This window comes from Orbicella faveolata, unplaced genomic scaffold (assembly GCF_042242905.1).
Source record: "Orbicella faveolata isolate gen_17 unplaced genomic scaffold, um_ofav_v1 contig_24, whole genome shotgun sequence".
NCBI lineage: Eukaryota > Metazoa > Cnidaria > Anthozoa > Scleractinia > Merulinidae > Orbicella > Orbicella faveolata.
The window spans coordinates 31686194-31711078 of NW_028301552.1; the positions used below are offsets into that span (position 1 = coordinate 31686194).

Consider the following 24885-nt stretch of genomic DNA (forward strand, 5'->3'; position numbering starts at 1 on the left):
GAGGTTTGCTACGTAATGAAACTATAAATAATTGCAAAAACAAAAAAAAAATTGACAAACTTAAAGCCATCTGGTTAAAAGTTTAAAAAGTTAAAATTTTTCGAGAACGTTTCGACGTTCGCTTAACGCCATTATCAAGTCCGGATGAATAAAATTGTGGGCGAATAAATATGTAAATGTAAAAGAGTCCTGAGAGACACTTACTAGTATAATAAAAATGTGGTGATGATGTCATCAGATATTAGCACGCAAAGTGACGTAAAACGTTTGGAGCGAATAGAGTCTCTTTGAGTGTTTAACACAGGTTTCAACTCTTTAAAGAGGAGCATCTCAAAAATTTAGCAATCAAATTTCGATGTGCACTTTTTCAAGACGTGTAATCCTCTTCTTAAAGTTTTAAACGGATGGTTTTAAGGTTGTCAAAAAAATTTTCGTAATTATAAAACGATATCTCAATCAAAACGAAAATTCCATGTTGGTAGAGGAATTCATTACTAACCCTATGGTGACTAGTCACTTTATTTTTTAAGCCCACATAAATTATTTTTCACTGATACATGTATAATCTTAAATAAATCGTATGCTGATCAGGGTAATATATTTATATCTGGTCTTCTTTAAACTCTTTAAAGTTACTTCTTCTCTTAAAGTTCAGTTTAAGTTAGTTATGAAGATAATTTAGAGCAGTCACGCACAGTCTGTGCCTGTTACCTCTTCAGCTCGCTACTCACTGATTATTTGCGCGTGGCTTTTATATGACTTACGGAAAACAAGCATTCACTTTGTTTGGTAGTCCTGAATTGTCCAAACGCCTCAGTATCTGCCAAACAGCACACGCAAAAACAACTAGTTTTACAACTAGTCATCAGGACCACTTGCGAGGGATACGATTTGATTTCGAATTCCTTCCATTTTTTCAGCATCTTGGATGGCTCTCTGACATTTTGATTGTTTTCCAAAGTCATACAAAAGCAAATAAACGTAAGTTTACATTTTGCAATAATTTACATTTTGCACGGCGATTTTATCCTTCCTTTCTTTTTTCCATCATGTAATTGATTTATTTTATTCCTAATTTTATTTTGTTTTGATTTAACTGTTAAAGTTTTCGCGTTATTCCGAGGGTTGTAAACCCGGGCTACCGACGTTCATTGTATGAAACAGACAGTATTCCAGAAGCTCTCTCTTTAGAACTTTACACAAAACTTTCTTGCACATCATCAAGTAAATTGCTGTTCGTTGTGCTGGTCGACATCACTTCAGGTGTAGAATGTTCTTCAAGCCGTACTCTTTCAAACGTTCCGCCCTCGTCCCCCACCCCCAGATCACCTTCCGCAAGATGATCCTGAAAATGGTGGTCTAAAAGAGCTTCCATGTTTGGTGTCCTCCTTCTCGCTCGGAATCGATCGCTGGGATCTACAAGTCTCTCCCAAATGCTCGTGAAATACGGCCGATAGTTGCCGTAGTTACTGTTTCTTCCCCCTACCCCCACGTCCACCTCGTCAGGATGATCCTCTGAAGGATCAGCTAACAGAGGCTCCGTGTTTGGAGTTCTTCTCCTGCGATAGTGATCTCTGGGATCGTCTAGTCTTTCCCAGATGTTAGTGAAGTGCGGATAACTGTTGTCCTCGCACGAGCACTTGTAGCCTCTATTGAGATCATTATAGTTGGCATCTTGTGCGACTGTGTCGTCGAAATCGGATCCAACAAACGAAATTGAACGACGTAGCTCTGTTCCAATATCGGATAAGCTACGCTTGACATCGTCCAAGCCATTCGCCAACTCTTCTTCACTCTTAGTTAGGTCTTCCATTGAGACCAGTTTAGCGAGCTTAGCGTTGTCTTCATTTAACTCGATACCATCGTCAACAAAGAAATCCTGATTGTTTTCCGCTGGTACTTTCACGCAACTTTCAATGTCTTCGATTTTTGGCTTCTTCTTGGCTTCTCGAAATTGTACCATTTTCTTGAAGAACATTGTGAATTCACTGCGAAGGTACCCGACCCGCGTGGTGAAGTAGGTTTTCATAAACTCCCCGAGCTCCGCATCCGCAAAACTGTCTCCCTCTACTTCTTTGACCTCTTCATACGAGTCGTTGAGTATGGCAAGGAACATGTTCAGCATGATCATGGACATGCTCAGCATGTAACAGAACACAAAAAGAGGTCCCACAATTCTACTGGTCTTCTTGAGCTCGTGGAAGTGCGTTTCACCTCCAAGGACCATCTGGCAGACAGATCGCATAGACTGAAAGAAGGAAGAGTACGCGGGTACGCTGGCTCCGAAAACAAGAACTCCGAGCTGAGTGTAAGCCAGGATGATTGCGATGAAGACCAAGAAGAATGACAGGAGGTGATTGAGAGATCTTTGTATGGTGGCAGTCATTTGACAGATATGACGATTGAATCGAATAAGTCTGAGGAATTTCATTGTCACAATAAAAATAACAAAAGCCAGCAAGTAAATTTCGAGATCGGACCACAACACAATATAATCAGTGCTGGAAGTTTGAAAAGGATTATCCTGAACGCGTTTTACATACTCACTGGTGTACATTTCCTTGAAGAAGAACATCACAATAGCTGCGACAGCACCAAAGATCTGTAGCAGCTCCATCCAGTTCCAGAAGAGCTTGAAATACCCGCATCTCTGACGATAAATCTTTCCGATTTCAGCGAAGAAAAAGAACAGGATAATTAACATAAGCAACAACTGACAGAGCTGGAAAAACGACTTAAAAGTGGGATCGGGCGAAGCATATAGTGTCAAGGTTTTGATACTTGTCGCGGTGTTGTATCCGCCTGTCGGCAAACGCTCAAACAAGTATTTCACAACGCTAAACAGAGCACTTGCTGGTTGGTGGACTGTAAACTCAACGAACACCGCCGCTGTCAAGTCGTTAATCCAGTTATTTTTCTCCAAGGTGTCCAAGACCTTCCGAGCAGACCGTGAGTTGTAGCCGAGGTCGGCGACGAACCCACCGCCACCGTACGAGCTCTGCAGTCCTTGCGCAGAGAGAGTGGTTAAATTATCTGCAGTTCGATAACGCCAGGGCTTGGGACACATGTCATACAGATCAAACATAGACAGCGCTTTACTTGTGTTCTCTACAGGGAGCCAACCTGGTTGATTGAAAGGGGTCGAGTCTGCTATTTTGTCCGCGTAAACAGACAGGCAGCGGCGGAACTGGTGAGCCAAATCCGGATGGTTCGGTTCCATCACACATCTCTCTTCTGCAATTAATGGAAAATTAAGAAATGTTTAGACTGCGTAGGTAATGAAAACTTGTTTTCCAAACCAAATGACATGGCAGTGGAATCAAGTGAGTTTCAGCACAAAAAATATTCGAAGCAATCATCAAACAAATAAATAAGGTCTGCAGTGATTACCACCAACAACCACATAGCTAAATAACAATGGCTTTATAAATCACATTTTTACCATCCACCAACGTGTGATTGCAGATGTCTCTATACCCGGGAATGGTAAGGGAGGGAAAGGTCATGTAGGAAAGGGTAGGGCGGGGTGCGGTAGGATAGGTTAGTGTTAAGGAGAGAATGGTACGGTAAGGAAGTGCGGGTAAGATAGGAAAGGGTGGGCGTTCGGGTGCGGATAGGCAATATAATAGCTATGTAGGGTAGGATTGGGGTAGAGAATATTTATGTAGGTAAGGTAAAATATGATACACTAAAGTGGGTCAACGGGAGGAGCATACAAACGCAGAAAATCTTTTAAGCTGTTTTGGTGTTTTCAAAGCATTAACCTTCATTTGGTAATCTCACCTGGTCTAATGCGAGCTTGTCTAAGGCGTGGCATCCCCACCATGAAATTCTCTCTATTACTAATAAAACCTTCCTTGTACTCGAACTTCTCGCCATTATACCATGTGACATCATACAGGCCAGGCACTAGTATTTTGTTTGTCCATTTCCAGAACGCTGCTGGGTTGTTCACCTTGCGGATAAAAGAACAACGTTTTAGGGATTCTGTATCTGACTTTAAAGTATCTATTTTCATTGGATACTATCACACAATATCACTAAGACTGAACTGAAGACTCGGCAATCGGTTATGTTGCCACGAATTACACTCAGACAACATTTGCGGGTGTTGAGTGTTGGGCGCAATCCTTGGCTTCTCCCTTCCCCCCCTCCAACCCCCTCCCTCCCTCCGTAATCCCCAATCCCCAACTCCGCTAAGTACAGCGTGAGTGAATATAATAAACAACTAGATTATGAACTCGAGATTTCCATGCAAGATTTCAAGCATAGAAATCGAGAGCGAATAATCTAATTGTTTTAGTATAAATCACTAGTCGTTGAAAACGTTATCTAAATCCTCTTCACAGACACTTCGAAAACGCCAAGAAGCGGCCATCATTTTGTTAACAAGGGCACAATGCTACGCACGTAGCCAATTAGCGAACGGCATTCGCGATTCGTTATGCTAATGGCAGATAGCAATACGAGTAAGAGACTGAGAACTGTCTAATGCGACTTTCGAATTTAAACGTAGAGCCCTCACTAAGCAGTCGAAATTAAAACTACGTTGATAAAAACTCGATGTGAAATGTGAATATCGAAAGCATGAGCAATGAGTTTCAAAAGTCGCACCCGTAACCAGTCTCCGCCTCGTTCATCGATCTACAAGTCCCTATTGGTTTTAAATTATCATTTGTAAAAATTTCAAGAAATAAACATTGCTCTGACGACCTTCCCCAACAGAAACACTGCTAGACACACTTACCTTATCGAATCCGTTAAACAAATTCTCTAGCTCGGTGGTCAACGTAAACCGGGACGTCTTTCTATTCCCGTAGCACACGACCATCAGAAAAGCAATAAACATAAAGAAAAATCCCATTTCGATGATAGTTCTGAACATTTCTAACACTTTCTTCTGAAATTCGCGCGCTTTTCTGAGCGCCTCGCCCTGCGGCGGCGCCACGTGGCTGTCCTTCCCGCCACTTCTAGATATGGAGGAACCAAATACCTCCTCCTGCTCTGGAGGCTTTTTAATGATGAGTGACAGCAAGGACGCAATCAATATCACCTTGATGGGTTGAGTGATTACGACATCTTGAAAGAAAGAGACCATGATTGACGTGAGCCAACTGTTTGATGTCTCCGCCCCCCACATTAAGCTGTAGAATACGGTGAAGGCACCAGCTGCTAGGGAAGTGAGTAAACATAATGTCCAACCTACGTACACGAAAAAATGAGGAAGACAACCGGGCACTTTCCCGTCGGTTCCTCGAGCATCTTCCGGAAGTGGGTGTTTAATGTTCTTAAAGATCATAACAACTAGTACGTTAACCGGAATTGCAATAATGCTACTTTGAATTCCAATCTTGATTTGCATCCAGCTCAACTTGATTGGCCCGATTTGGAAAGTATCTGCTGGTGCTTTGTCGAATTGATAAAACATTGCGTTTGTTACAAGAGTGGCGAACAAAATTGATAAGCAACACGTTAACCGCTGGCAACGAGTGAATGTATTATGCGGAGCCCTGGTGAACACAGAGAGCCACAAATGACCATCGCCCAGGCTTCGCGCGGTCCTGGAGTAAAATAGATTTCTAAATCCCGCAAGTTCTCTTTTATCAGCAACTTGAAGTTCGACCTCTATTTGGCCAGTTCCTTTTTCCACAGCCAGCCAGCGATTGCCCAGAAAATGCCACTTTTCCCCAGTTTGTTTGTCCACAATTTGTACTTGCTGGAAGAACCAGGCGGGGCTCTTGCCACTGTTGTCATGCCAAATCTTAATCTTGACCAAGTTGCCCAGCGACTCTGGTACAGACAGAGTAAAGTTGTTGATACTCCCACGAGCAAAGAATATCTTATTCAATTCCGAATCCGACAGGGGTAGGGAGGGGGTGACACCTTGCTCTCCATAGATGATCAAGCCAATGTTAGCAGTTGTTCCATAGCCCTTCCACATTCCAGTCTGAACGGAGATTTCATACACGTAGCCTCCCTCTGTGTTCTCAGTCAAGTACACATTAGCTACCAGCTGAAATAAGAAATTATATTACTTCCGTAAGTTACAAACACTTTATTATTATTATTATTATTATTATTATTATTATTTTCAATTTAAAAGCAATACACATAGGAAAATCTAAACAAAATAAAAGGAGGAAAATAGTAATATTACAGTGAAGACTGCTTACATCGTTTAGTTTACATAGCTAAAACAATACAGTTTGGAAATGTAGCGAGTGCAGCGTTAGTAGAGCTGCCTTTTGTTTGAAACTTTAAAAGGAAAAACAACTGGACATTTACAAACTGTATTGTTACAAACACACTATCATCCTGTTTTAGTATTGGCAAGGTTTGGACACCGGCAGTTTCAGTTTCGGAATTGAAACATTGCACCTACTCAAAAAGGAACTTTAGATTTATGATTGTCTATTGCAGATAAATTTAAGCACCCGTGTGTAAGCGAGGTTGTATCATTAGTTATTAACCGCTCTCAAAATGCAAAACAAAGCAAAAGCAACACCAGGGGGATTCCTGGCATCTAATCCCATCTAAAGGTTTCGTATTACGAAATCCAAGACCAGGGACTCGTTTCTCAAAAGCCCCGAAATCTTTTCGGGCCCGAAAAGCCATTTTTAGTTAATCGGTATTTTAAGACAGAGAGGTGTATACGCCTTAAACTTCTTGTATGAAGAGAACCTCTGTTCGTATTAAGAATATGTGAATAAAACAGCTCTGTAGTCAAAAGGTTTGAGATTTTGCTACAGCTTTTCGGGACCTTCGAGAAACGGGCCCCAACTCCGTCGATATGAGACGTTTTGTACCAATACAAACTTTACTTTTACTTTAAAAGAACTAAACGTTCCTACCTTCATTTCGTCCTTTTTGTCTGCTTTCCTAGCAAATACCAGGCCAATAAAGTACAGTCCAAATATGGAACAAACCGTGGCAAGAACAACAAAATTACCACTCTCTGCCAAATTACCAAACTCAGCCCAGACCTTGTCAAAATCAATGGGATTCGGTGCAACGAGCAAGTCTCCACCGAATGCAGAAAGATGAGTGCAGAGACAGTGGAGATTTCCGGCTCCCGTCTTGGGCCCAACCTATCGCGAAACAATAATGCCTTTCTTAAACACATATGGTAAATACTGCACATATTAAGGTGGTTGGCAACAGTTTCAGGCACTTTCCAGCAAATATAGTTTAAAGGATCGATATATACTTCCACATTAACTGATATTAGAATGCTGATAATACAGCAATGCTCAAAACACCGTTAATTTAATTTTTAAGAGCTTAAAACTTAAAAACGGCTTTCAATTGTAAATTGTACTTACCACAATAACATACAAATTAAAAAAGCAAGCTGTCGAGGGTGTTCAGAACCATCTTAGATGTTCGAAAGTCTAAGGTAACCCTGAGGTTGATTCCTCTGGCTCGAAATGCCTTATTTGATCGCTGGCTCAGCTAAGAATTATGCTTTACATACGTGACTTCACGTATGTGACTGCAAACAAGGCCTGTTATCTGAGGAAACAGCATATCACGTTTAATAACCATGCAGTGTTACATACCTTACAGCCATAATCTGTCCACGCCTGCTTTGTCTCAGACCAGTACAAACAACTTGTAGCAGTCACAGACATCGTGTAGTTAACGTCCGTGCTTGCGTTATACTTCGGTATTACTATCTTAGCTGTTGGGGGAGGGGTGGTTGGTGGATCCTTGACACCAATACAAGAGCGCTTCTGCCGGCCTCCTTGACCTCCACACCCTCGTCTTACACGATTAGCTGCTGTCTTAACTTCCTCCTCCAAATCCGGAGATCCCTCACTTTCAGGTCCGGGGAATCTGATCCCGACATAGTGAACACCCACGTGGCCAGTTTGAGCGCTACTTATGCTGAACATGAAGGCTTTAGAGCTGCAATTAAAACTAGTTTCGGTTCGGTTGCAGAACTCAATTTTGGGAATAATCACATTAAAGCTGTGCTCTGTAACTGTCGGTTTTGTTTTGTATCTGACATACACTTCCAGAGACGCTCCCTCTTCCGGCCTCACTTCAATGAACATAGAAGAGCTCTCTGAAGGAATCACCACTTTGTGATAGCGGAAGTTGTTTGATCCGTCGCTAGGTTTGGCAAAGTATACAGTCGCCGTCTCGTTACCTTTGTCTTTGGTGTCTTCTTTCTGAGGTATGAAGAGTTCCACTGGGTCTGGAAGACCCGAGACTTCCAAAGCACTGCCGTCAGCCGTTTTCAAAGAGAAATCGATCACTGATGACTTGATGTTTTTTGAGCTCGTGTCCCAGGTGTAAGGATTGTCTTGAAACGCAAGCATCTACAAACAGATGTAACACTAGTTTAGAACAGCATCACAATCATTGCAAAGCATTTAAGCTTAAAGTACATGGTTCTTCAATAATAACAGATCTTTATACTTGGTATTTTTGTCCAGTAACAGTTCAGATCCACGCTTAAACTTATTAACTTCAACCTTGCTTGGAATAGGAAAAACATTTTGTCACGCCGTCATTTTCATAATTATTCAATAACATTCGTCTAATAAACACAATGATGTCTTAGTAAAAGCTCATAGCAAGAAATAACAGGTATTTTACGTTTAAAGATGGACCAAATTAACGATGGACCAGCGGTTACATCAATTAGACGCAGTAACACCTCTCGTCGTGTATAAAAAGCCTCCTTAAAATTATTTTGAACACATTGAAGCCAATTTGAATTGAACTATGACAAAATACAACCCACAAGGAAACAGGAAAATAGGTAGCCTAGGTGTGGAGAGAGCTTGCTTGCAGCTAAAACAAGATGCCTTCCCAAAATACTTGGAATCGGTAAACAGTACAAGTCGAGTAGCGAAGTACTTGAACAGGTAACCCCTTCCACAGAGTAAAGATAGTAAAAGCCGGAGAACCAAATAAGGTAAAAGCCGGGGTGGCGTATTGACACCCTATAGTGATCAAATGATCCATGATGACACGGTTCAATAACAGAGAGACGTAATTAATTGATCTCTTCGCGGCTTTTACCTGTGAGTCTACTGAAGGAAGACTCCCGGCCTTGTCTCCAAACAAAGTAGAGGCCGATGGTAGTGCCACACCACCGTCACCCTCCCCGTCGCCGAGTTTTTTGCCCCCAATCTTTGATGGTACTTGTCTGTCCAACATCATGGCTAGGGACTTGGTCTTGAACACACTCGGCTTCTCGCCAACAGCTTTGGTGCCTAACAGGCTGGAGCCAACCTTATCCATTAACTTCAGAGTCTTTTCGGCCGTCTTCTTACTCTGAGAGTGAGAAAGATACCGCAAGCTCACCAAACAGCCATTATTTTATAATTATTATTATATTATCATCATCATCTTTTCCTTTTCCCCGCAAGGGAATAGGATGGGATGATAACATCAGACCCTGTTCAAGATACGTCTACTGTAGTTCCAAATCCAAACTTTTTTTTCTCGTTTTCTCAGTTTTCTTTTTTTTTTTGTTTTGCGTCATGTTAAGATGGCTAGATATTCATTTGTAACGTGTTTGTGGCCCGAAACATAACCACACAAAAACGAACGAGGCCAATATCCAGCCATCTTGATCGAAGAAGCTTGGTCAATAAAGTACACTGGAACCCCGCCTTGCGACCACCCCGTTAATACGGTCACCTTGTTATTACGGCCATTTTATTCCGGCCAGAAAAAAAGCTAGGTCAGTCAATTTTCTTATTTACAGAACCCCTTTAACATGGCCAGATAGCTAAAATAACACCATTTTCTTGCAGGAGACAGCGAGTAAACGAGAGCGGGAAAGATAGCCCAATCTTGGTTGTGAGGCTCTGCAACTCTTATGTATGTTAATACCTGTCCTTTTGCAGCTTTTTTCTTTTCTTTTTCCGTTTCTTTTTCGGAATCTTCACTCTCATCTGACTCCTCTTCTTCCTCCTCGCCTTGTTGTGCACCAGTAGAAGCGGCAGTTATGACGTTGGAGATGCCGTGTAGAAGACTGGCGCCGACGTCTTGTAGGACTCCCGGATCTGTAGAGCCAGAGCTCAACTGAGATGAAACAAAGTCTGCTGTGTTTTCTAGAAGGTTCACGGCGTTTTCCTAGAAGCAAAATAAAAATATGAAGACAACATCTCAACATTCACAACCAACAATCTGTTGTTAACATCGTAGCTACCCGCAAATAACGAGACTTAATCGTGCCGCGTTGTAGAAGTCATATGTAGATACATGCACTCACCTAACAATTTTAAAAGTTCAACAAGAAAGGACCAACTCTAGGGTGACAACTTCGTGAGACAAAAAATGACATTGAAAATAATTCACGAACAATCAATAGGTTTGCCGTCAAAGTGTTGAGTGAACAAGAAGTGTTTCGTGATAAATGATGTGACCGGGTGTGTGCTTGTGCAACTTCCCGATTGGTTGGTAAGAACTAAACCTATAAGTGTTCGAGTATTCCATTCCGTAACTGTAGAGAAACCTTTGTTTTACCCGAGGCTTGTTTGTTATACATCTTAATTTCCAGTTAGAGACAAGCTTCAATGTAAACCGTTTTAAGTAACAAAAGTTCAAACCTGTGAATTCTGCGATATTTCGTCCTTCTGCTCGGTTGCCAAGGCGACCACCGCTGCCATCTGAGTGACCTGTTCAAGGCTCGTAACTTTAACATTGGACATCTGGTTGATTATAGTGTCTTTCAGCTGTAAACAAAGAAAAGCTTTGTTAGTTAAGATCTCGGCAAACGTCTCTCTTTCACTGAGCCCTCCTGAAGCTGTTCTTTCTTGGGTTTTTACCACACATCGACCGCCGAACTCAAAGCAACCTCTTCCAATTGTTGCTCCTGCCGTTGCTTCGAACAGTCTCGTCCTGTCACGATGAAGTCACGTAAAATAGTCGCCCTCTACCCTTGCATTCACAGAGAGTAAGCCTTACGTCAATTTTATTGTCTAAAGTTTGAGCCAGTGGATGAAACCCTACAGTGTGAACATCCAGATGAAAGCTATTGCCCACTTTGTTTTTCACACGACAGAAAATGAAATTCGGGATTTTCTTTTGTTTTTAACTCAGGCACGATAAGTAGGAACACGAGTGTTGAAGGAAGAAAACCAGAAAACAATTTCACAAATAACAAAACTAAATTGGCAGTCGTATCAACAATTTGAAAATAAGGGATTTGTTCAAAATGTTAGAGTCTGGAGTGTCGGCAAATCTAAGTTTGATACTTCCATGGGTAAAGCATGGTTGTTTTTGTTAAAATCCTAAGGGCCATTCTTCGTCCCATGTTTAGGAAGCCAGAGATTCAAACGCAGACTTTGATTTTTACGTCATAACTAGCTCATAAACACTTTATATTAAACGTTTAAATCGATATCTAAACATTGGGAAGGTTAAATTAACGGTGTTATTCTTGAAATCAGTGTTTAAAGATAATTTTTTGATTAAAATAATTTAGTCTGGTCTCGGAGGATCGCAAGGAAGTTTGCATCAATTTATTTCGTATGTGTGGTTGAACTTACAATATTTTTTATAGTTCTTTGGAATCGTCTAAATTAATTCTCGAAAATTCTCGAAAACCTTTCATCGAAAAAGCGAAAAGAGTGAGTGATACGCGTTAGTGATAATTGTACGCACGATATTTGGTAGAGGAAATTAGTACGTTTTTTGAAAAATTCCCCCCTAAATTTCTGATTCTTTTCGCTTTCCAATCAGAATAAGGTCAGTGCTCCATAAAACGGACCAGCTCCATTTAACGGAAGTATACCTACTAAACGTCAGACAACAATATTTTTCATTCCACCAATTTTCAGTTCTGGAAAAAGCCTCTGTATGAAAGCGAGCACCGCGTAGACCTGCATCATAACATAGTGGTGCAGGCACACCGTTGGCTAGGGTTGGTCACAAGTAAGTTGCATTCCAAGAGACAATATTTCGCCGGCTAGAAACATTTTTATCGCATAAAAGAACACGACCATAATCTCGCCAATTATGCCTTGCATTGAGAGCAGCTTTCATCTTGGATAAATGTTATAACAGGTTTTAGAGGGGAACTAGACCGCAAACAGTCCAAAATGCACATGACAAAAGTTAGATGTAAGAAATTATACATAAATTAAACAAGTGAATGAAACTGAGTACATTAACAAACACAGAGCATTTCATGAAGTAGGACCGACATGTCAACTCTAAGAATTCAGTAAACGAGTATTCCGAGGAAAAATTTTTCAATGCTGTTCGGCTGTCGTTGTCGTTGTCGTCGACAAAAGTGAGTCAGGTTTGTCAAACTGAAAAGCTGTCTTTACAAACAAACACAATTCTGAACACAATAGCACAGATGCAACCTGTTCCAAAACAAACAATAGTAACACACCACAACAACAACAAAAATATTTATTATAATTTAATAACTGAAATGAGTGAGATTACCAACACAACTGAGTTAAGTTAAATACAAACAACAGGTGTCAACAAACGAAGAAACCAAAAGTAAACAAAAACGTGCGTCAGTATGTGAGTCACCCTATACTTACATTACGGACAGATGTCTTCGTGACATTAAACTGTGAGCGCAAAACCGTTCTAACCACATCGATCTGTGTGTGAAAAGGATGTATAACATGGTCGAGAATTATCGATAATTACTCGTGATTGATCGTGACAGTGCTCGTTCCAGGTGCCGAGTGGTGATTCGTGAGATCTTGTGGCGGATCGTGGCTGATCGTGCTTTTAGTGCGCATGATTACAGTTATGTTCTATGTTTATGTTAGGGTTAAGTTTAAATGACATTTAACGTTTTCTCAAAAGAGTTACCTCACGGATTAGAGATCGTAAATAACAAAACGGCCGTTAAAGCTTGGGAAAAGGAAGTCGCCAAATTAGTGTCACAAAAGATTTTTGACGTTCCTTTATCGAGACATAGTTCTTTCAAGAGCTTTTGCAACATTTGCCTTCGTTTTCTGAAAGTATTCTTAAGATGTTTTTTCATAATACCGATTAGGTGGATTATTACTTATAAATCAATTGCTTTTAATTTATCAGATCAAGGCCGTTGATTGTTGAGAAGAAATTCAAGGAGTAGACAATTGATTGAATGCCGGCAGCACTCAGTTGAATTAGGGAAAGTAATTATGTTATGTGCAGAACGAGCAATAAAAGGTGGGCGAAGAAGAAAGAGAGGAAGATTGATTAGCCAAAAGTATGGTGGCACGAGTTACACCTGTAGTTAAAGAAACTTCATAAAAAGGCTGGAATAGGAATGGAATCAGAGAGGCACAGTGACCTGCCCTCAATTGACAGTAAATTGCAGACAAATAATGAGTTCGATTCATTTTAAAGCAGCTGTTCTAAAGAGAGAAAGTGGCTAAAAAGAAAGGGCACTGAGGTTGTTATACAAAAGTTGACGTTGGAAATGAATACGTGGACACAATTACAAAAATAAATTTCAAGTGTAGTTGCAACTAGTCACCACTTCCATAGAACGAAGAGCGGAATGGTTCAATTCTGGTTGGAACAAGAAGAAAGAGCGCAACCTAATCACACAAATGAATTAGTACAACTGTAGAATACTGTTACATCAGAATGGGACTCGACGTGTACAAGAATGATAGTTCATCCCAAGAATGCATCAAATACCATGTTACTAAGGTATAAATCACGAACCCACGCATTGCCCTAACCTGAGCACCCGAGGGTAAGAGGAGTAGAGGTCGACCTAAGGAGACATAAAGGAGAACTGTGGAGGGAGAGAGGCAGAAGATGGGTTTTGCCACTGCGAGAAACAGAGAAACAGAGCAGATTGGAGGAGATAAGTCAATGGTCCTATTCTCCCAGGGGAGAGTTAGAACTGATGATGAAGGTATAAATCACAATGAAACTCGCTCTGAGCTAAACATAAAGTAAAGCCAGAAAGGAAGAAGCATGGCGTTCCAATACAGCAGGGCGAGAAAAGAAAAGAAAAGATATTGGATTACAATATCCCTAACAGAAAGACAAAGCTTTCCGTTTTTAAATTTAGGGGTAGGATTTTGGTATGAACGTCAACTGTGGAATACGACCTAACGTTTTTTATTGATGGATTGAAGTGGTTCAAAGGAAACGCAGATTCTTAATTCCGATCAGTTTTAAGGTGTGTGGGTGCAAATTAAAATAGAGGATTTACATTAATTCTTAGTAACATATCTATTATCAGCTTTCTGATCTAAAAAACAATGCAAATCCTTTATTTTCCAAGAAAAAAACGTGACAAATATTTCATAAATGCTTGTAATGCATTCTCACTAGAAGCGTGCTAAAAAGTCTCATGGGCCATTTTAGAAACGAAGGACGAATGGACAGGTAAGAAATAACCAAAGTCTAATTTCGGAAGTGTTCTACCTAAAAAAAATAAACCAAATACGATTTTGAAGAACCCCCAAAAATTTGGAATGATAACTTCTTACTTAACGAGAAATGCGATTTAAAAAAATAAACTACTAGAAGTGACTCGCAGCTTATTTCTGTCCACATGAAGTTGCAGAACTTCGTTTAGAAAATTTATGACGTTTCAAATTAATCTAAGTAAAACGCCATGGCGATACACGTTAATCACCATTGATTCTTCAGTGAAAGTAACAGAATCATCTTGTCAACAAAAACATTTTTCCGAATGAAACAACAATAACTATTTGAAAATCCCACTCTCCTTCACAAGCTCTGTTTCTAAAGTGGCCCGCATTGTTTCTTCGTTACATTGTAAGTGCTCTTTCTAAAGAACAAGGGATAGCAGGGAATTATTTTACTTACAGATTTCTTGTCATTGCTGTCCATTTGGCCCTCACTCGTATCCACCATGGACAACACAGCGTACGCCATTGTAGCAGCTTTATCCACGTCACCTGACTTAAGAAGATTACCCAATGGGCTTTCCTCTCCACTAGCAATGTTCATCAACGTTCCAGAAACGTCCTCGGCTGGCATTGCTTCAACCTATAACACATAGGTAAGGTAAAGGTAACGTCTACATACGAGCCAAGTGGCCCATCAGGCAGAAGTTTATCCTGGTTTCAGTAGCATGAAGCGACTATGAATATTTCTACTCCCCCCTGAATGGGATGCTAGTCCATTGCTGGGTTACCCCCAGCATTAAATTCGCCAGTACCCATTTGAACACCTGGCTGGAGAGAGGCACCGTGAGAGTAAAGTGTCTTGCCCAAGAACACAACTCCAACTCCAACCCGGACCGCTCGATCCGGAGGTGAGCACAGTAATAGACCTTGGACCAATGCAGTCTATAAACATCATCCAAGCAATGTACGGTTACCCAATTTGTTAAATATGAACTACGATTTCCATAGCTAAATAGCCGAAATGAAGCCCGCTAGAACGTACACCAGTCCAAGAGTTTTTTGTACAACCCAGAGTCTGTTAAAAAAAATCCTTTCTCTGACAGAAAAAAAAATGTGAAATAGTTCGGGAATACTTAGGGTATTTTCAGTCACGGGAGAAAAACCAGTAAACTTGTGGTGCTGTGTAGTCTCAGTAAGGTGCGGACTATTATATTTTTTGGCGGGGCAGGGGTTGGCCAATAACCAAAAAATATTCCAGTACAAAAGAAAAACACAACTGAAAATCGTGCAAAGCAAACCAAGCAAAACACATGAAGCAAATCGAAAATAAAAATTCTTCCACCAACCGACACTGAAAATAATAGCTTGATCGGAAAATTGCTCACCCCACCCACTTCTCAAAAATATAACGGTCTGTTTCTCAGCTACGTGATTATGGAACTTAAAAAATTTAAGGCACTTAAAAGGGAAACTTGATATCTCTGAATTGGAAATGAAAGAGGTCATTGTTACCATAACAACCAGAATATCCAGTGTCCCAGCTCCAAGCGCATCTATGATCTCAATTTCCAAAGCTATCGCATAGCCGTGCAGTGGATTCCCAAGAGGCAGTCTGGTCGTAGCGTTGGGTGATAATCCCTTCTGCATTACAACACCGCCAGTGTTTGTGTGATATCTGCATAGCGAATTACACAAGAAACAGTCTCGTTGAAAATCTCTTTGAAAATCTCTTTTTTACCACTTCCGTTCATTGGCTACGAAATATCGCTTCTTCACGACTAAAAACAAACCGGCTTGATTAACTAATTCACAAGCGAAACCTAGGAAGCGTTAAGGAAATCTTAGCCGAGGTGTTCGCGGACTATGGCACATCTCCTATTGTACTCTCTTGCAATAAGCTTTAGTCCGCTCTAAAAGGAGCCCAATCACGGCATTTTGAGTTATTTTGGCCCCGGTCAAAACTACCGTTAAATTGTAGAAAATCTGAAAACAGTGCTTTACTAAGATAGAAAAACACCAAATAGATACTAATAAATCATAAAGGAACAAGGATGGCTGAGGATGGAGAAGATAAACACGGATTACAAATGACGAACTTTGAAAATTTAGCTTAAACTTTTCAAGATGCGCGAACCGTGACGTAGCTCCTTTAAGGGAATGGAATGGGGAGAAGTCACTGCACATTAGGCCGGGCAAATTACCAAGTGAGACAAACAGGACTTTCACCAAAACAAGTACAATCCTAATGGCTTACTTAAACTCGTAGCTTAGAGGCAAATCTTCATCATCCCATCCGTCACAGTAGACGTAAAATTCTGTGGTCACTGCGTATCCCACTTCAGGAGATACGCGGCAACCTTTGTCGTAATCAGTAAGATACGGCGCAGAGTTGGTTTTGAACGTGATCTCGCTCTCCTCCGTGGTGTCGTCATCCAGGTGAACTGCGCCTATCAGTCTGTAGGTTGCGTCATCCAGTAGCGAGTTTTCCCAATCGTTTAACTTTCCTTTGAATACCAGACTTGGACCGTCTCGTTCCGTAAGAATCCTATCCTCCAAGTCGGTGACCGCCAGCCACGTTTCGTTGACACTAAATGGGTCGAGCATGTACAATGTCCAATTATATCCCTTGATTGTCTTGCAGGACAGACCTGTGCACGTGGACTCGATAACCATGCGCTTATTGGCGGTCACTTTGGAACCGCAATTAATTTTGCATCTGTTGAAAATGAAAATGAAAAGAAATTTTTGCATCTATAGAAAATGGAATGTTAGCGTGAGCTATACTGTTGGTGATATTTCAGTTCCTGTTCTAGAGCTTATGAATCTGAGCGATTAATTAGAGCGATTTTGTTTGCAGTCCCCTGGATGCAATTTGGTCGCTTTTTTTTCTAAACGAAACGTTACGGGAAGTAACACATAATAGAAAATTATGGAATTTTGTTATTTTTTAATCAGATGCTAGGCATCTTCTTTAACCTGGTCAATCAAACCATGTTCTCTAACGCCTACTTTCCACTAGAAACGGAGTCGCAGTCGGAGTCGCAAGAGCGCTAACGACCAAGTGAAAATCGAAAATCGGAGTCTTAAGCGGAGTCATAAGCTCGACCGCTTACGACTCCGTCGCCTACGATCCCGTGAAAGCTAGATTGTTGGAGTCGGAGGCAGAAGCGGAAGAGTCTACCAATCACGATGTCTGGAATCCAGCATTTAATTGTGATTGGTTTTACTTCGGCTTCTGTTTGCGACTCCGACAATCTAGTTTTCACTAGATCATAAGCGACGGGGCCATAAGCGGAATGGGTGTTCTGCTTCCGACTCCGTCGATTTAACTGCCACTAATTCGCACCGCCCTGCGCTTCTGATTACAACTACTGAAAACTTGCCTTAAACGTTGCTGTCTCACCTGATAGAAAATGAAATAGAAGACTCAACCCTTAGCGTGTGATTAGCAGTAGAGCTTCTGTTTTCTTTCTGAACGATAACCATAAACACATAGGTATTCTGCGAGATCATTTTGTTTATGTTAATCTTGACTGTAGGTCCCGTATGATTCAGCTCGCCGACACCATAACCGAAGCAGCCTCCCAGAATCCTCTCTCGTCCGTAGGAATGGTCGATCGGAAGCGACTCCATGTTCGAGAAATCTTCGTCCTCTCTTCGGCAAAGCCACGTAAATACAATGCCCTGGTCCTTCAGGGTGGGTTCATTAGGGTCATAGGAATCTGTAGCGTCTAAAATTATCGTTCCAGTACCCTTGACCGCTTTGCTAACTCCTCGTATCTTAGCAACGAGGTCCGGTAACACCACCTTAAGGAAACCGTAGTCGTAATTTATCGCTCCTTCCTCTTTGTTCATTTCGGCGAATAATCTTACGTAGTATAGACCTGGCGACAGCCTCTTTGGAGTAATTGTGAGGTTTTCAGAACCCACATCAAGAGTTTGGCTAACGGAGAAAGCTCCGTTTTGCTCAGACGCCTCACTGCTTTCCCAGGACAGTACCATTAAGGATGAAGTATTGCAATGTTTGGTGACTTTTCCAACGATCACAAACATATCTACTGTTGAGATTGTTGTCGCGTTTACGTGTGTCTTGTTGAGGTGTACGTGTACCTCTGGCGGCCGACAAAGAAAGTCCACTGCCAAAGTAAAAGAGTCACATTAATTAACTTAAAGGAACCCAGTCACAGTATTTTGAGTAGTTCAGGCCACGTACAAAATTACCTTTATATTGAAGGACACCTGAAAATAATAGTTTACTAAGATAGAAAAACAACAAAGAGATGATAATAAACCATAAAGGAACAAGGATGGTTAAGGATGGAGAAGATTGACACGGATTACAATCGACGAACTTGAAAATTTTATGCTAACCTTTTCAAGATACGCAAGCCATGACGTAGCTCCTTTAAGGCTTAGAGCGCTTTTCACTTGAGCGTCGAAAGTAATTGGCACTTTTTTTGGTTTTGTATTGCTACGCTACGCGATTGGCTAAGAAAAACTTGCACCAATCAGAAGTAAAACCAAAACCAACCATAACTAGCTCGAACACGTTTTCCCGCGCTTCGCGTAAGCTACATGATTACACGGGGAGGGGGCTTCATTGCTATCATGGATAATCTTTCTATGTCCTTTGTGACTGGCCAGAGTGATTATTGTAGTTTTAGTTTTCCTACACTCAACTGAAAATCGCTCTAGTGTCAAACGTTGCAAAATCATCGAAACTAATTCAGATTAATTTTTAAATGCGGTAATTAAGCTGATAAGAATCGTCTCTGATGGACAACATTGACATTCCTTACTAATATAACGGCCTTGCGTAGCACGAAGAGTATGAATCGGTGGGACGGCGTTTCAATCAAATACTTTTTAATTATGCGTTATAGGAAATCCAGGATTGCGAGTGAAATTTGCTTAAGTACTAGAACGAACATTAAATCCAATTGCATGAGAAGAACAGCTAGATTGTTTCTGTTGATTTCTGTTCCGGTTGCAGGTTCAAATAGGCTCAGACAAATATTCGCAGAAAAGTTTACTGAATTTCGAGAAACAATTCTTGCTCAGGGGCGTATCATTTATGACAAAGTTATCCTTAATTGTGTAATTGGTAAGTACTCACAAGGATGTCGCCACACTAAGGACAATAAACTTCGCCAATTTTGTTTTCGTTTCTTACATAGAACAATTGTAACGAAGAAAGAACTTAAACTATATCATTTAGCCGAGGACAATAAATGTATATATTGCTTTAACGCGGATTCAATAGAACATACGTTTATTGATTGCAAGGAGTCTGTAAAACGTTATTCACAAATTATATCATGGTTCAATCATTCTCAAAGTACTGAGATAATACTTTCAAAAGAACAAATTGCTTTTCATAACACATGTCACGTGACTGATGTGCTGTCAGACCCTTTAAAACGCAAGCTAGATTTGCTCATCATCCTGGTCAAACAATATATCTATACTTCTAAATATCTTCAGAAAGAATTGTCTCTAGATGAACTTGCAAACAAACTGATTGTTCAATGGAAACTAGAAAAATGTGCTTAAACGTTAAATCGCTTATCTAAAAAACACCACTTGGGGTATTAAGTTGATTAATTAACAGAGTTATTACAATGCAAGGTTAACGTAGTAAATCCAAAAATGCTCTCAATTAATATCAATAATGCAGTGTTAAAAATTGTAATACTTAAAGCTAATGCATAGACCCCCCCCCTTTCTTTTTTTTTTTTGTTGTATTTGTATATTTTGTATATTATATTTTTTTTCTTGTTCTGTGTAGTTACTTAGCTGTCACGTCTTCTTTTTCTTTTATGTATGAGAAAAGTTATTGAACATTGTAAAACTTCAACAGTGCATGTAAGTGTAATGTACGTGTGTTTTAGGTGTATTAATAAAGTGCTTCATTTAAAAAAATTAAATTAAATTAAATTAAAAAAAAAAGTACTCACAAGGATATTGCAGTTTGACGTAATGTGGGTCGAACAACCCTTCATTAGCTTCTAAGGAGCTTGTGAGAGCTGCTGTGATGTCGTGTACACTAGCTTCAATGCATCCAACTCTTAGCTCTGCTGTTAGCTTTGTTTCAGCGCCAGACGTCTGTGGACTGAAGGAAGGAAATTATATATTCCCAAGCTCTGTTTACACTTGCAAGTCACACGAAAATTAATCTGAAATTGAATGTGTTTCATAATATACCCGTCCACGAAACTATCGCCCTGTCGATTTGTCCCTCATGAGGTATCGAACAGTTTATATAAGGTGATTTTATTTTTTTGCTTGTTCAAAAGCAACTGAAAACAATTTAGAAAATCAAACACGAGTGGCAATCAAGTACCTGAACCGCAGTAGACTAGAGGACAAGAATCCAGGAATTCTTTCTAGAACATCTTTAACCTAAAAGAAAAAGCGAGTGAGAGATTCATAATGCAAGATGGCCTGCAATGTTAACAGACAACGCATAATTAGCCCGTCCCGTCCTCTCCTCCATTTCCCCATTTCCGGAAATGGAATCATCACGTTATTACCATTTCCAAAATGGTCCTGTCCGGCAACGTTCAGACAGGTGTGGACTGAAAACTCAAATGATGCTGAGCTATTACCTGCTGAAACAAGCAAGTCTCGAGAAGTTTCGGATTACCCTGAAGAGGCAGTTTGAACACATTTTGTTGCCAGAAAACTTCGGAGACAAGAGCTGGGGACTTTTCAATGAAGGCATCCCATCTTAACTGGATAGTTTCCCAACTCCACTTATAAACTTAACATATTGCTGTGCTTTTATTTTTAGCAGACGATACAGCTGCCCTAACTGCTGCCGTTTAGACATCACTTACGCGAGCTAGGAATTCGTGCTCCCCATAGTATAAGTTACCTCAAACATGACGTCATCGGCTATGACTTGATATTCTGCTTTTTGACTATCTAGGTATGTGGTAGTGAAGCTGAATTCCATCAGCATAAGCCAAACGACGAAATAGTAACCTAAAAATGAAGAAAAGTCTCTTTACAATAACTACGTGAGGCAATACACATTGCTTTCAGATCTTTTTCAGTCATTACTGCATTGCATTGTATCTCAAAATAATAGTTAATTAAATAAGGCAAGAAACCACCAAAGGACTTAAAATCAACAAATGTGACAAGGATGGCGACGAGTGGGGGGATTCAAGTGGTACAAACTCGTCCAGAACGTGTCTCTATTTGAGTGCAACAAATGTTGAGAATATCAAGCTTATCTTCTGCAGTAAATAAATATCATTATTCATGATTTCCTTTACTTTGTATCATGTGGTGTACTCCACGCCATGGAAGGTTCAATGACCTCAATGAATGAAAGGGAAAATAGGAATTTTATTTTATATAAATATGAATTATCTGGCTTAAAAGCAACTTTTCGCAATGTCAATGTCAAATATTTCTCTACCGCAAATTGCAATTCCATGTATCATCAAAGCCTGAAGCCCACATGCATTTAATCAACTGGTACAAGTTTTAGCAAATAGGTAGACATAAATATGCTGTGTTTCCTTTATCACACGCTCCTTAATAAAGTACCAAAGAAAGTCACGATTATAGTATAAATGTGAAAAAAGTTATTTTTAACGAATATACTCAATCAGTAACCGCTACATGTAAATTTTACAAAACTGTCAAAACTGGGTTTTCGAGGTAAGCGGTTGATTTGGCATAATTTGAAGCATTCTCTTTTTGTCTGACAGCCTAGCTTGTTCTGGCCTTGGAAACACTGAACATTTTCCTCGCAGACTTGATTGGATAAGTGATAAGAACGAACTGAACATGTTAAAAAAATATTTGCCGTCACGCTGAAAGCAGACAAAAAACGTCCTTCCGCACAATCAAGGCAGACAGAGAGAATATTGTAGTTCAAGGTGTAAAGAAAAAAGTATTCAACTAAACTGCTAAAAAGGTCGTTAAATTCGGCGTGGAACCTCTGTTTCAAAAATAAGCAGAGTTTTGATGGTAAATGTTAACACGTTAATTTAAGCGTTAACTTTTAAACTAGATTAAACCAAAATATTTCTCTCTGGCTTTCTTCCAAAGAGGATTCGTGGAGAATTCGCCTCGAATTTACATAATTAATTCTGCCTTAAATATCAACTGTCAAATATCGCGTCTTTCCAAATTCCGTTCGCCATTTCCTTTCAGTTCAATGTTCTCGCAATACCAGGCCCGGGTTGTTCGAAAGGTGGATAACGCTATCCACCAGATAAATCACTATGCAGTGCATGATAGCGTGGTTTGTTTTGTTAACACTTATCCCCTGGATAGTGATTTATCTGGTGGATAGCGTTATCCTGTCTTCGAACAACTGGGGCCAGGGGCCCGTTTCTCGAAAGCCCCGGAAACGTTTCGGGCCCGCAAAGCCATTTTTAGTTAATCGGTATTTAAAGACAGAGAGGTGTATACGCCTGAAACTTCTTATATGAAGGGAACCTCTGATCATATTAAGAATACGTGCATAAAACAGCTCTGAAGTCTAAGGTTTGAGATTTTGCTACGGCTTTTCGGGTATGAAAACTATTCGGGAGTTTCAAGAAACGGGCCCCTGGACTTTTCATGTGCTAAAGAGCTTCAAAAGGCTGGGACAAAGAGAAGCGAGAAAATAATTTGTTTCATCTAACTGATATTTAATGCGAACTGGAAATAGTTTTCAAAATCGTGCCTGTCCGTGAATCTACACACAAATCAAACCAAGATTAGATTCTGTTTTAATATTGAACCATACACTTCTCAAATAGATATGAAATGAAGAATGAAGTCGCCTTTCGTTTGGATTTTTCAAATAATGGTTAAATAACAATACAAAATCAAAAATGCGATTTCGAGATTATATTGGCGGCATATAGAGAAAATATATTTTCGTATTGAAAAAAAGTAATGCCGTCTCAAAATGGCATTTTGCTGATAAAAATATTTGAATGAAGAATCGAGTCGGTTCCATTAATGGACTGATGACTCCATCGAGTTCTCTCGAGGAAGGCAAGACAGAATTTAGGAGTAAACTGTAGTTAGAAAGTGACACGGCATAGAAGGAGAGATTCAAGAAAATGAGTTTGGCGTTAAGCCTTGTTACAAAAGCTCAAACTTCGAGACAGAAGAGTGTTTTTTTTTTTTTTTTTTTTTTTTTTCAAATATTAGTATCCTGTAGCCGCAAACTGTAATTGAATAACCAACCTTGGTAAAATTCCTTGAAAATGGATGAAAAGTAGCAGATGATTTTCCATCTTACCAAAACCCTGGACAACCCGCTATATTTAATTATAAAAACTAACCTAAGATAAAGCTGTTTATACATCTACAGTTCGTGGAGTGCAACTTTATCAAAGAATGGCATACTCTTGGTGTTAACAAAGCAAAAACGTTCAGTCGCCGGAAATTATGAAACTGAGTTACTGTAACGGTTAGGATCCTTAAGAAATTCATTTAGATCAATTGTGATACTCTTGCTAAATTCGCCGCATAAAGAATTATCACTGCCAATTTGAGGTTTGTGGCGTTAACATAATATGAAAGATGTTTTGAATTAGTACGTTGTTAAAAGAAAATAACAATTCCACGTGTTACGAATAAGTGGAGCAAGAACCGTAGATTTGAACTGGTGAAATATAAGGGCTATCGTTCAGGTAACAAGTTGTCGTTTTTGTTGTTGTCGTTGTTTTAATTTGTTGCCTGTCAGCATTTCTTTTAAGAATTGGGCTCACAAGGGGTCGACCAAAACTTCCGGTTTGAATTCTCAGAACCTTACGGAGCGAATAGAACACTATTATTTTCAAGTATTTCCGAAGGATGAAAAGGAAAACCTTGCGAAGTATACCTGAGTTTTCGAAAATTTATCACCAGGAATTTCCTTTCCATTATTATTTAGATTTCTAATTTTTGCGTTGAATGGTTTGCATTTCGGAAATTCATAAATTCTCGGATTTTTGGAAACTTTTCGTCGGAAATTTCAAAACCATTTTCTCTCGTTTCGAAAGTACTGTAATTTTTGGTTGAATGGGAAGGGCTGAAAATGGCCCTGCTAGAAGCGTGTATTGCGAAATTAAAACGTGTTTCGTGATAAAAGCGTTTCGCGGTTAATGCGTTTCATGTTAATCGTGTTCTCATTCCCTGTTGAGAAAACAGAGGCTAGAGGGAAAACTCAGCGTGACAGATTACAAGAATCAAGCGAATCACCTGCTTCTAGTCAATAAGACAAAAAAACTCAACAGAAATATTCCGGGTTTTGTATTGTACTTAAATAAAGGGCAACTAACGGCCTTGAGAAGATAGTTTGTGAGAGGGTTTCATTATCCAGCATTACACGAATTTCCCGCAGCGTAATCCCCAACACCTTGAGAATCAATGGACCAAAGCCGTAACATTTAAAATCTCTTGATTAGAAGCAGAGAGAGCGCAGTTCTAACGCTGGTTTGTATAAATTAAAACTAAACTTGATTGCATCGTCAGTATGATAATGGTACCGAAATTTACTGATATATTATTGAAATAGCACCATTACAATTGTGCTCTCTTACAAAATATTGTAAAATGTCAGTTTTCT

The 24885-nt window shown here is 39.9% G+C and overlaps 1 protein-coding gene across 1 annotated transcript in view; it reads right to left on the reverse strand.

Moving 5' to 3' along the window:
* Positions 1 to 501: 501 nt before the first annotated feature.
* The window catches only part of LOC110064986 (polycystin family receptor for egg jelly-like), a 38683-nt gene continuing 14299 nt past the window's right edge, over positions 502 to 24885 (reverse strand). Inside the window, exons 4-18 of the mRNA XM_020772087.2 lie at positions 21196 to 21305; positions 20662 to 20720; positions 20276 to 20430; positions 17722 to 18454; positions 16573 to 17034; positions 15831 to 15993; positions 14776 to 14958; positions 10572 to 10697; positions 9853 to 10095; positions 9034 to 9288; positions 7560 to 8324; positions 6852 to 7088; positions 4748 to 6013; positions 3784 to 3955; positions 502 to 3234 (exon numbers count right to left, since the gene is read on the reverse strand). Of these exons, the coding sequence (XP_020627746.2) occupies positions 1196 to 3234; positions 3784 to 3955; positions 4748 to 6013; positions 6852 to 7088; positions 7560 to 8324; positions 9034 to 9288; positions 9853 to 10095; positions 10572 to 10697; positions 14776 to 14958; positions 15831 to 15993; positions 16573 to 17034; positions 17722 to 18454; positions 20276 to 20430; positions 20662 to 20720; positions 21196 to 21305 (6968 nt within the window). The 3' untranslated portion in view covers positions 502 to 1195. The remainder of the gene's footprint in view (positions 3235 to 3783; positions 3956 to 4747; positions 6014 to 6851; positions 7089 to 7559; positions 8325 to 9033; positions 9289 to 9852; positions 10096 to 10571; positions 10698 to 14775; positions 14959 to 15830; positions 15994 to 16572; positions 17035 to 17721; positions 18455 to 20275; positions 20431 to 20661; positions 20721 to 21195; positions 21306 to 24885) is intronic.